The sequence below is a fragment of the Scyliorhinus torazame genome, chromosome 12, assembly GCF_047496885.1.
Source record: "Scyliorhinus torazame isolate Kashiwa2021f chromosome 12, sScyTor2.1, whole genome shotgun sequence".
Taxonomy (NCBI): Eukaryota; Metazoa; Chordata; class Chondrichthyes; order Carcharhiniformes; family Scyliorhinidae; genus Scyliorhinus; species Scyliorhinus torazame.
Genome location: NC_092718.1, coordinates 85,924,618 through 85,937,728, shown reverse-complemented (window position 1 = coordinate 85,937,728; position 13,111 = coordinate 85,924,618). Strand labels below are relative to the sequence as shown.

At 50.8% G+C, this 13,111-nt stretch overlaps 1 protein-coding gene across 1 annotated transcript in view; it reads right to left on the bottom strand.

The window, feature by feature from the left end:
- The window catches only part of LOC140386535 (uncharacterized), a 32,177-nt gene that overhangs the window by 7,069 nt on the left and 11,997 nt on the right, over positions 1-13,111 (bottom strand). Inside the window, exon 2 of the mRNA XM_072468946.1 lies at positions 5,064-5,177. Within this exon, the coding sequence (XP_072325047.1) occupies positions 5,064-5,177 (114 nt within the window). The remainder of the gene's footprint in view (positions 1-5,063; positions 5,178-13,111) is intronic.

Below are 13,111 nucleotides of genomic sequence, written 5' to 3'. Positions count from 1 at the left end.
CTTTCAGAGGGTCAGTACTGAGGGAGTGCTGCACTGTCAGAGGGTCAGGACTGAGGAAGTGCTGCACAGTCAGAGGCTCAGTACTGAGGGATCGCTGCACTGTCAGAGGGTCAGCACTGACGGAGAGCAGCACTGTCAGAGGGTCAGTACTGACGGAGAGCAGCACTGTCAGAGGGCAGGTACTGAGGGAAAACTGCACTGTCAGAGGGTCAGTAGTGAGGTAGAGCTGCACTGTCTGAGGGTCAGTACTGAGGGAGTGCGGCACTATCGGAGGCTCAGTACTGAGGAGAGATGCACTGTCGGAGGTCAGTACTGAGGGAGAGCTGCACTGTCTGAGGGTCAGTACTGAGGGAGTGCGGCACTGTCGGAGGCTCAGTACTGAGGAGATATGCACTGTCGGAGGTCAGTACTGAGGGAGAGCTGTTCAGTTCGAGGGACAATACTGAGGAACAGCTGCACTGTTGGAGGGCCAGTACTGAGGGAGTGCTGCACTGTCAGAGGGTCAGTACCGAGGGAGAGCTGCCCAATTGGAGGGTCAGTGCTGAGGGAGTGCTGCACTGTCAGAGGGTCAGTACTGAGGGAATGCTGCACTGTCGGAGGGTCAGTACTGAAGGACTGCTGCATTCTTGAACGGTCAGTACTGAGGGAGTTATGAACTGTTGGAGGGTCAGTACTGAGGGAGTGCTGCACTGTCGGAGGGACAGTACTGAGGGAGTGATGCACTGTCTGAGGGTCAGTACTGAGGAACAGCTGCACTGTTGGAGGGTCCGTACAGAGGGAGTGCTGTACTGTCAGAGGCTCAGTACTGAAGGGGTGCGGCACTGTTGGGGGGTCAGTAATGACGGAGAACTGAACAGTCGGAGGATCAGTACTGAGGGAGTGCTGCACTGTCAGCGGGTCATAGAATATAGAACATAGAACAATACAGCGCAGTACAGCCCCTTCGGCCCACAATGTTGCTCTGAAACAAAAGCCATCTAACCTACACTATACCATTATCATCCATATGTTTATCCAATAAACTATTAAATGCCCTCAATGTTGGCGAGTTCACTACTGTAGCAGGTAGGGCATTCCACGGCCTCACTACTCTTTGCGTAAAGAACCTACCTCTGACCTCTGTCCTATATCTATTACCCCTCAGTTTAAAGTTATGTCCCCTCGTGCCAGCCATTTCCATCCACGGGAGAAGGCTCTCACTGTCCACCCTATCCAACCCCCTGATCATTTTGTATGCCTCTATTAAGTCTCCTCTTAACCTTCTTCTCTCCAACGAAAACAACCTCAAGTCCATCAGCCTTTCCTCATAAGATTTTGCCTCCATACCAGGCAACACCCTGGTAAATCTCCTCTGCACACGCTCCAAAGTCTCCACGTCCTTCCTATAATGCGGTGACCAGAACTGTACGCAATACTCCAAATGCGGCCGTACCAGAGTTCTGTACAGCTGCAACATGACCTCCCGACTCCGGAACTCAATCCCTCTACCAATAAAGGCCAACACTCCATAGGCCTTCTTCACAACCCTATCAACCTGGGTGGCAACTTTCAGGGTTCTATGTACATGGACACCTAGATCCCTCTGCTCATCCACACTTTCAAGAACTTTACCATTAGCCAAATATTCCGCATTCCTGTTATTCCTTCCAAAGTGAATCACCTCACACTTCTCTACATTAAAGTCCATTTGCCACCTCTCAGCCCAGCTCTGCAGCTTATCTATATCCCTCTGTAATCTGCTACATCCTTCCACACTATCGACAACACCACCGACTTTAGTATAGTCTGCAAATTTACTCACCCACCCTTCTGCGCCTTCCTCTAGGTCATTGATAAAAATGACAAACAGCAACGGCCCCAGAACAGATCCTTGTGGTACTCCACTTGTGACTGTACTCCATTCTGAACATTTCCCATCAACCACCGCCCTCTGTCTTCTTTCAGCTAGCCAATTTCTGATCCACATCTCTAAATCACCCTCAATCCCCAGCCTCCGTATTTTCTGCAATAGCCTACCGTGGGGAACCTTATCAAACGCTTTGCTGAAATCCATATACACCACATCAACTGTTCTACCCTCGTCTACCTGTTCAGTCACCTTCTCAAAGAACTCAATAAGGTTTGTGAGGCATGACCTACCCTTCACAAAGCCATGCTGACTATCCCTGATCATATTATTCCTATCTAGATGATTATAAATCTTATCTCTTATAATCCCCTCCAAGACTTTACCCACTACAGACGTGAGGCTCACCGGTCTATAGTTGCCGGGGTTGTCTCTGCTCCCCTTTTTGAACAAAGGGACCACATTTGCTGTCCTCCAGTCCTCTGGCACTATTCCTGTAGCCAATGATGACATAAAAATCAAAGCCAAAGGTCCAGCAATCTCTTCCCTGGCCTCCCAGAGAATCCTAGGATAAATCCCATCAGGTCCCGGGGACTTATCTATTTTCAGCCTGTCCAGAATTGCCAACACCTCTTCCCTACGTACCTCAATGCCATCTATTCTATTAGCCTGGGGCTCAGCATTCTCCTCCACAACATTATCTTTTTCCTGAGTGAATACTGACGAAAAATATTCATTTAGTATCTCGCCTATCTCTTCAGACTCCACACACAATTTCCCATCCCTGTCCTTGACTGGTCCTACTCTTTCCCTAGTCATTCGCTTATTCCTGACATACCTATAGAAAGCTTTTGGGTTTTCCTTGATCCTTCCTGCCAAATACTTCTCATGTCCCCTTCTTGCTCGTCTTAGCTCTCTCTTTAGATCCTTCCTCGCTACCTTGTAACTATCCATCGCCCCAACTGAAACTTCACACCTCATCTTCACATAGGCCTCCTTCTTCCTCCTAACAAGAGATTCCACTTCCTTGGTAAACCACAGTTCCCTCGCTCGACGCCTTCCCCCCTGCCTGACCGGTACATACTTATCAAGAACACGCAGTAGCTGATCCTTGAACAAGCCCCACTTATCCAGTGTGCCCAACACTTGCAGCCTACTTCTCCACCTTATCCCCCCCAAGTCACGTCTAATGGCATCATAATTGCCCTTCCCCCAGCTATAACTCTTGCCCTGCGGTGTATACTTATCCCTTTCCATCATTAAGTAAACGTCACCGAATTGTGGTCACTGTCCCCAAAGTGCTCTCCTACCTCCAAATCCAACACCTGGCCTGGTTCATTACCCAAAACCAAATCCAACGTGGCCTCGCCTCTTGTTGGCCTGTCAACATATTGTTTCAGGAAACCCTCCTGCACACACTGTACAAAAAACGACCCATCTATTGTACTCGAACTATATCTTTTCCAGTCAATATTTGGAAAGTTAAAGTCTCCCATAATAACTACCCTGTTACTTTCACTCTTATCCAGAATCATCTTCGCCATCCTTTCCTCTACATCCCTAGAACTATTAGGAGGCCTATAAAAAACTCCCAACAGGGTGACCTCTCCTTTCCTGTTTCTAACCTCAGCCCATACTACCTCGGAAGATGAGTCCCCATCTAGCATCCTCTCCGCCACCGTAATACTGCTCTTGACTAGCAGCGCCACACCTCCCCCTCTTAGCTTACTAAAACACCTAAACCCCGGAACCTGCAACATCCATTCCTGTCCCTGCTCTATCCATGTCTCCGAAATGGCCACAACATCGAAGTCCCAGGTACCAACCCATGCTGCCAGTTCCCCTACCTTGTTTCGTATACTCCTGGCATTGAAGTAGACACACTTCAAACCACCTACCTGAACACTGGCCCCCTCCTGCGACGTCAAATCTGTGCTCCTGACCTCTATACTCTCATTCTCCCTTACCCTAAAACTCCAATCCAGGTTCCCATGCCCCTGCTGCATTAGTTTAAACCCCCCCCAAAGAGCACTAACAAATCTCCCCCCCAGAATATTTGTGCCAGTAGTGAGGTAGAGCTGCACTGTCAGAGGGTCAGTAATGACGGAGAACTGAACAGTCGGAGGATCAGTATTGAGGAAGCGCTGCACTGTGAGAGGGTCAGTACTGAGGGAGAGCTGCAATGTCTGAGGGTCAGTTCAGAGTGAGTGCTGCACTGTCAGAGGGCTAGCACCGAGGGAGTGCTGCACTGTCAGAGGGCTAGTACTGAGGGAGAGCTGCACTGTCAGAGGGTCAGTACTGAGGGAGAGCTGCAATGTCTGAGGGTCAGTTCAGAGTGAGTGCTGCACTGTCAGAGGGCTAGCACCGAGGGAGTGCTGCACTGTCAGAGGGCTAGTACTGAGGGAGAGCTGCACTGTCAGAGGGTCAGTACTGAGGGAGAGCTGCACTGTCAGAGGGCTAGTACTGAGGGAATGCTGCACTGTCAGAGGGTCAGGACTGAGGGAGTGCTGCACTGTCAGAGGGTCAGTACTGAGGGAGTGCTGCACTGTCAGAGGGTCAGTACTGAGGGAGTGCTGCACTGTCAGAGGGTCAGTACTGCGGGAGTGCTGCACTGTCAGAGGGTCAGTACTGAGGGAGTGCTGCACTGTCAGAGGGTCAGTACTGCGGGAGTGCTGCACTGTCAGAGGGTCAGTGCTGAGGGAGTGCTGCACTGTCAGAGGGTCAGTGCTGAGGGAGTGCTGCACTGTCAGTAGGTCAGTGCTGAGGGAGTGCTGCACTGTCAGAGGGTCAGTACTGAGGGGGTGCTGCACTGTCAGAGGGTCAGTACTGCGGGAGAGCTGCACTGTCAGAGGGTCAGTACTGAGGGAATGCTGCACTGTCAGAGGGTCAGTGCTGAGGGAGTGCTGCACTGTCAGAGGGTCAGCGCTGAGGGAGTGCCGCACTGTCAGAGGGTCAGTGCTGAGGGAGTGCTGCACTGTCAGAGGCTCAGTGCTGAGGGAGTGCTGCACTGTCAGAGGCTCAGTGCTGAGGGAGTGCTGCACTGTCAGAGGCTCAGTGCTGAGGGAGTGCTGCACTGTCAGAGGGTCAGCACTGAGGGAGTGCCACGCCTTCTCACACTTTGAATACTCTCTATCTGTTCCCACTAACATCTTCGGAAAATGTTGAGCGGCTCAGAGTTGGGAATGTGCTTATTATAATATATTCATCTTTCATTTACCAAGATGCTGCCTGTCCAACCTTGTCATGCACATCTGTCCTTCTGCGCAGACCTCCACAGCTTCAGGTTGGTCACACTTGATGCCTTGGCATTTGTAACACTTTAGAGCGCCGGCTGCAGGAGGGAAATAAAGAATATAAAATCCCATTAGCCTGAATTCACAGCTGAGGGGGCAACACCTACAGGAAGGACCCGTCAGCCTCTCCAGCCATTCAGCGAGAAAGAAAAGGCAGAGAGGGAGAGAGACAGAGAGAAGGATAGAGATAGAGAGAAGGAGAGAGAGAGACAGAGGAAGAGAGAGGGAGAGAGAGTACGGAACAATCTACTGTGGCCGATCCTGGCAGAATTCCTCTGGCTCTTAAAATACTACGACCAAATAACATCATTGTTTTAGCATGTGAAAGTGCTGAGGAAAGAACAGGAACCCTGGCAATAATTGTTTTGTGCTTGCTCATGCCAGAACAAGGAACTTGGCAGTAACTCAGCAATCACTGCTGATTTAATCTCTGCGCATGTTTTTGCTTAACACCCAGGGCTACAAGGGTGAGAGAAAAAATCCGCTCAATTTGTACAATTCCAGAAGAGGAATTAAAGATCTGTGGGTTGCAGATATTTATTTTACTAGTCCACGACAAGGCCAGCATTTGTTGCCCACATCACCGACTGCCCTTGAACTCGCTCGGGCCATTACAAAGAAGGCAGTTAAGAGTCAACCACAGGGCAGCATGGTGGCACAGTGGTTAGCCTTGCTGCCTACGGCGCTGTGGACCTGGGTTCGAATCCTGGCCCTGGGTCACTGTCCGTGTGGAGTTTGCACGTTCTCCCCGTGTCTGCGTGGGTTTCACCCCCACAACCCAAAGATGTGCAGGATAGGCGGATTGGCCACACTAAATTGCCCCTTCATTGGAAAAAATAATTGGGTACTCTAAATTAAAAAAAATAGAGTCAGCCCTTTTACTGTGTGGTGGATCTGGAGTCCCCTGTAGGCCCGGCCAGGTAAGGACGGCAGATTCTCTCCCTTAAAGGGTGTGTCAGTGAACCAGATGGATTTTTACGATGTTCAGTGATCGTTATTGGGGTCGCCTTTACCAGACCAAGACTAAGTTTCTATTCCCGATTTATTATTTTCATGCTGAAAAGACTGTCAAAGCTTCTCATCTCACACTCATCAGGACAGATGCACAAGGATACCAGTTAGAAAGCCAACAACAATTTATATTGCCTGAGCAGAGAATGTTGACTGGTAGAACATAGGAGCAGGAGTAGACCTTGCGAGCCTTCTCCGTCATTCAATACAATAGTTTATCCTCTCTCTCAATGCCATACTTCTGTACTCTCCCCATACGCTCGACACCATTAGAATCTCGAACTTCTATTTCCTTCTTTATGATATTCGGTCACTTGGCCTCCACAGTCTTCTGAATTCCACATGATCACCACCTGTGGAAGACATTTCTCCTCATCTCAGTCCTCAATGGTTCACCCTCTATTCGGAGACTCTGACCCCGGTTCTAAACCCAACCCCCCAGCCAGAGGAAGCAACATTCTTGCATCCAGTCTGTCCAGCCCCTGTCTCATTTTTCTAAACTCCAGTGAATACAGGCCTAGTCGACCCAATCTTTTCTCATTCGACAGTCCTGCCATTTTCCAGGAATCAGTCTGGTGAATCTCCACTGCACTCCCTCTATGGTAAGTATATTCTTTCTTAGATAAGGAGACCGAAACTGCACACACTACGTCAGGTGTGGTCTCACCAAGGTCCTGTACAGCTTGCAGTAAGACATCTTTGCTCCTGTACTGAGGTCCTCTTACAATGAAGGCCAACATAACATTTGCCTTCTTAACAGCTTGCAGATGGCAGATTTCCCTCCCTAAAGGGACATTAGTGAACCAGATGGGTTTGTACCACAATCGGCGATGGTTTTGCGCTGATTATTGCGTTCACAGAATCATTAAAGCGCAGACGGCCATTCAGTCCATTGCAACTCCGAACGAGCAACTCACCTAGTCTTATTGCCCCATCTTTATCCCCCAGAAAATCTCTCCCCCTTATTTGATCGGCTAATGAGCCAATCACCTTAACTCTGCGCCCCTCTGGTTTTTTTTTGTAAATTATTTTATTAAGGCATTTGTGATTTTATAACAATAACAGTAAACCATATACAAACAGCTATAAACAGTGCTTGGACCCTCTACCCCCTCACAGGTCCCACCTTCTGAGAACAGTAATCTAGACTAAACCCCCGCCCCCACCTCTGCTGACAGTTAATTTTCTCTAAAGAAGTTGACAAACGGCTGCCACCTCCGGACGAACCCTAGCATTGACCCTCTTCGGGTAAACTTGATTTTCTCAAGACTGAGGAAGGCTTCGAGTCCCTCCAAGCTAACAGTATCCGTCTCCGGGCTACCAAGGAGGCAAAGGCCAAGACGTCGGCCTCTCTCGCCCCTTGGACTCCCGGGTCATCCGACGCTCCAAAAATCGCCACCTCTGGACTCGGTGCCACCCTTGTTTTTAACATCGTGGCCATGACATCTGCAAACCCCGGCCAGACGCCTTAAGGTTCGAACATGCCCAAAACATGTGAACATGGTTTGCTGGCCCTCCCGCACACCTTGAATACCTGTCTTCTATCCCAAAAAACTTGCTCATCCAGGCCACCGTCATGTGTGCCCAGTGAACAACCTTAAATTGTATCAGGCTGAGCCTGGCGCAAGACGTGGACCTGTTGACCCTGCTTAACGCCTCCGCCCAAAGACAAGACTCTATCTCTCCCCCTAGCTCATCCTCCCATTTGTGCTTTAGCCCCTCTGTCTGCGTTTCCTCTGACTCCATGAGTTCTTTATAGATATCTGAGACCTTCCCCTCTCCCCCCATGCTCTAGAAATTATTCCATCTTGTATCCCCCGTGGCGGTAGTAGCGGGAAGGTTGGACCTGCCTTCGCAAGAAGTCCCGAATCTGCAGATACCTAAACCCATTCCCTCCCGTCAACCCAAACTTCTCCTCTATCTCCCTCAAATCAGGGAAGCTCCCATCTATAAACAAATCTCCCATCCTTCCGATCCCTGCTCTCTGCCATCCCCGAAACCCTCCATCCAGTCTCCCTGGGGCAAACCGATGGTTGCTACAGATTTGAGCCCAGACCGATGCTGCCTCCGCTCTTACATGTTTCCTCCACTGGCCCCAGACTCTCAGGGCTGCCACTACCACCGGGCTTGTGGAGTACCGGGCCGGCGAGAACAGCAGAGGTACCATGATCAATGCCCCTAAACTCGTGTCCTTACAAGATGCTGCCTCTACTCGCTCCCACACCGACCCTTCCCCCACTACCCACTTCCTAATCATGGCTCTCTGTGCCGCCCAGTAATAGTTGCTAAGGTTCGTCTGCACCAGCCCACCCTCCCCCCGGCCACGCTCCAGCATCACTTTCTTCACTCGCGGGGTTTTACCCGCCCAAACAAAACCGGAGATCACCTTATTTAGCCGCTTGAAAAAAGGCCTTTGGGATAAAGATGGGGAGGCACTGAAAAACAAACAGGAATCTCGGGAGGACCGTCATTTTCACTGCCTGTACCCTCACCGTCAGTGATAATGGGAGCATATCCCACCTTTGGAAGTCTTCTTTCATTTGTTCCACTAACTGGGTCAAGTTTAGTTTATGGAACAGCCCCCAGACTCGTGCCACCTGGATCTCTAAATAACAGAAGCTACCTCCCATCACTCTGAACAGCAGCTCTCCCAGCCTCCTCTCCTGCCCCCTTGCCTGGATTGCAAACATCTCGCTTTTCCCCATGTTCAATTTGTACCCCGAAAAACGGCCAAATTCCCCTAAAATCCTCATGATCTCTCCATCCCCTCTAACGGGTTGGAAACAGACAGGAGCAGGTCGTCGGCATATAGCGAGACCCTGCCCCCCTGCCCCCCCCCCCCCCCCCCGGTCCAGCCCTTTTCAGCTTCTGGAAGCTCTTAATGCCTTAGCCAGTGGCTCAATGGCCAGAGTGAACAGCAACGGAGAGAGGGGGCATCCCTGCCTAGTCCCCCGGTGCAGTCTAAAATAGCCCGACGTCAGCCGGTTCGTTCGAACATTCGCCTCTGGTGCCTGATACAGCAGCCTGACCCAGTCAATGAAACCCCCACCAAACCCGAATCGTCCCAACACCTCCCACAGGTAGTTCCATTCCACCCGATCAAAAGCCTTCTCTGCGTCTATTGCAACCACTACCTCCACCTCCTTTCCCTCTGGGGCATCATGATTACATTTAAGAGCCTTCAAACTTTGGCTATTAGCTGCCTACCCTTAATAACCCCTGTCTGGTCCTCCCCTATCACCCCCGGGACACAGTCTTCTATCCTTGAGGACATGATTTTAGCTAACAGTTTGGCATCAACATTCAACAGGGAGATCGGCCTGTAAGACCCACATAGCTCAGGGTCCTTCTCCCGCTTCAGGATCAGTGAGATCGAGAACACCGCGCTCCCTTGCTTCGTTAAACGTCCTCACCAACAGTGGGCCCAGCATCTCATAGAACATTTTATAAAATTCCACTGGGTAACCATCTGTTCCAAGAGCCTTGCCCGACTGCATGGCCTCCAGTCCACTGCTATTCCTTCAATCCCTATTGGGGCTCCCAGCCCTTCTACCAACCCTTCGCCCACGTTCGGGAACTCCAGCCCTCCCAGAAATTGCCTCATTCCTTCCACTTCAGCTGGGTGTTCCGACTCATATAGCCTGCTGTAAAACTCCTTAAGCACCCCGTTGACCCCTAATGGGTCTAAGATTGTGTTCCCTCCTTTGTCCTTCACTCTCCCTATCTCTCTAGCTGCCTCCCTTTTCCTGAGCTGGTGTGCCAGCATTCTACTAGCCTTCTCACCGTACACATATATCGCCCCCCTCACCTTCCTCAACTGCTCCACCGCCTTCCCCGTAGATAACAAGCCAAATTCCACCTGTAGCCTCCGCAGTTCCTTCAGTAATCCTACCTCCGGGGCCTCTGCATACCTCCTGTCTACCTGAAGTATTTCGCCGACCAACCTATCCGCCTCTGCCCTCCCTTCTCCCTATGGGCCAGAATCGAAATCAGCTCCCCTCTGACCACTGCCTTCAGTGCGTCCCAAACCATTGCTGCTGAGACCTCTCCCCTCTCGTTAATCTCCAGGTAGTTCTGGATGGATTCCCTCACCCGCCCGCTCACCACTTCGTCCGCTAACAGTCCGACATCCAATCACCATTGCGGGCACTGACCGCCCTCCTTGCTCACCTGTAGGTCCACCCAATGTGGGGAATGGTCCGACACAGCAATCGCCGAATACTCGGTGTCAACCACCCCCGCCAGTAAAGCCCTGTTCAAAATAAAAAAGTTGATCCGGGTGTATATGCACATGAGAAGAAGGAGAACTCCTTCGCTCTTGGCTGTCCAAACCTCCATGGGTCTGCCCCACCCATCTGCTCCATGAACCCCTTTAGTTCCTTCGCCATTGCCGGCCCCCTGTCTATCCTTGAACTCGACCGGTCCAGCCTTGGGTCAATGACCGTATTGAAGTCCCCCCCCCCCCCATGATCAGCTTGTGTGAATTCAGATCCGGGATCTTCCCTAACATCCGTCTTACAAACTCCTCATCATCCCAGTTTGGTGTGTAGACATTCACAAGCACCACCGGCAACCCTTCCAGCTTCCCGCTAACCATGATATATCTACCCCCCATATCCGCAACTATTCTCCCCACCCCAAATGACATTCGCTTATTAATCAGGATCGCGACTCCACTAGTCTTAGAATCCAGCCCCGAGTGAAATACCTGCCTGACCCATCCCTTCCTCAATCTGGTCTGATCTGTTACCCTCAGGTGTGTCTCCTGTAGCATTACAGGTCCGCCTTCAATACCCTCAAATGTGCGAACACGCGAGCCCTCTTAACCGGCCCATTCAGCCCTCTGACGTTCCATGTGATCAACCTGATGTCCCCCCCCCCTGATCAACCAACCCCCTTCTTAGGCCACCCTCCAGCTCGTGCCCCTCGCTCCCTCCGGCCCGCCCTCAGGTAGCCTCCGTCCCCGACCTCCCATTTATCTCCAAGCAACAATCCCTCCTCTGTCAGCAGAACAATTTCCCCCCCCATTAACAGCACATTCCCTCTGGTTTTTAACCAATGGGAACAGCCCCTCCCTCTATCCCCCTGTCTGGCTCTCTTCCCCCCCCCCACTTGCCTCATGGTTTTGAATACCTTGATCAAATCTTCCTCGCCACCTCCTCTCCACAAGAAGAACAGTTTCTCTCTCTTTGACTTTCTCTTAGCTGTGTAGTGTAGTTCAAATTTAACTTCAGGTTTAAGTCATGGCAGGAGAGCTCAGACCCGTGTCATGCTCCTCTTGTGAGATGTGGCAAGTCAGGGACCCTTCTGGTGTCCCTGACTCCTTCATCTGCAAGAAGTGTGTCCAACTGCAGCTCCTGTTAGACCGCTTGACGGCTCTGGAGCTGCGGATGGACTCACTTTGGAGCATCCGCGATGCTGAGGAAGTTGTGGATAGCACATTCAGTGAGTTGGTCACACCGCAGATTAAAATTACTGAGGCAGATAGGGAATGGGTGACCAACAGACAGAGGAAGAGTAGGAAGGCAGTGCAGGGATCCCCTGCGGTCATCTCCCTCCAAAACAGATTTACCGTTTTGGAAACTGTTGGGGGAGATGGCTCACCAGGGGAAGGTGGCAGCAGTCAGGTTCATGGCACCGTGGCTGGCTCTGCTGCACAGAAGGGCGGGAAAAAGAGTGGCAGAGCTATAGTGATAGGGGATTCAATTGTAAGGGGAATAGACAGGCGTTTCTGTGGTTGCAAACGAGAATCCAGGTTGGTATGTTGCCTCCCTGGTGCAAGGGTCAAGGATGTCTCGGAGCGGCTGCAGGGCATTCTGGAGGGGGGGGGGTGAACAGCCAGCTGTCGTGGTGCATATAGGCACCAACGATATAGGTAAAAAAACGGGATGAGGTCCTACAAGCTGAATTTAGGGAGTTAGGAGTTAAACTAAAAAGTAGGACCTCAAAGGAGGTAATCTCAGGATTGCTACCAGTGCCACGTGATAGTCAGTCAGAGTAGGAATGACAGGATAGCTAGGATGAATATGTGGCTTGAGAGATGGTGCAAGAGGGAGGGTTTCAAATTCCTGGACATTGGGACCGGTTCTGGGGGAGGTGGGACCTGTACAAATCGGATGGTCTGCATCTGGGTGGGACCGGAACCAATGTTCTCGGGGGTGTGTTTGCTAGTGCAGTTGGGGAGGGTTTAAACTAATGTGGCAGGAGGATGGGAACCGATGTAGGAAGTCAGTGGGGACAGAGACAAAAGGCAGGAAGGGAGAGTGTGTAAAGCATGACCTGAGAAAGCAGGGCAGAGAGCAAGGAAGGTCTACATTAAACTGCATTTATTTCAATGCAAGGGGCCTGACGGGCAAAGCGGATGAACTCAGGGCATGGACGGGCACATGGGACTGGGATATTATAGCTATGACTGAAACATGGCTAAGGGAGGGGCAGGACTGGTAGCTCAATGTTCCGGGGTACAGATGCTATAGAAAGGATAGAACAGGAGGTAAGAGAGGAGGGGGAGTGGCGTTTTTGATTAGGGAGAACATCACGGCAGTACTTAGAGGGGATATATCCAAGGGTTCGCCCACTGAGTCTATATGGGTGGAACTGAAAAATAAGAAGGGAGAGATCACCTTGGTAGGATTGTACTACAGGCCCCCAAATAGTCAGCGGGAAATAGAGGAACAAATATGTAAGGAGATTACAGATAGCTGCAAGAATAATAGGGTGGTAGTAGTAGGGGACTTTAACTTTCCCAACATTGACTGGGACAGCCATAGCATTAGGGGCTTGGATGGAGGGAAATTTGTTGTGTATTCAGGAGGAATTTCTCATTCAGTATGTGGATGGACCGACTAGAGAGGGGGCAAAACTTGACCTCGTCTTGGGAAATAAGGAAGGGCAAGTGACAGAAGTGCTAGTGAGAGATCACTTTGGGACAAGTGACCATAACTCCATTAGTTTTAAGATA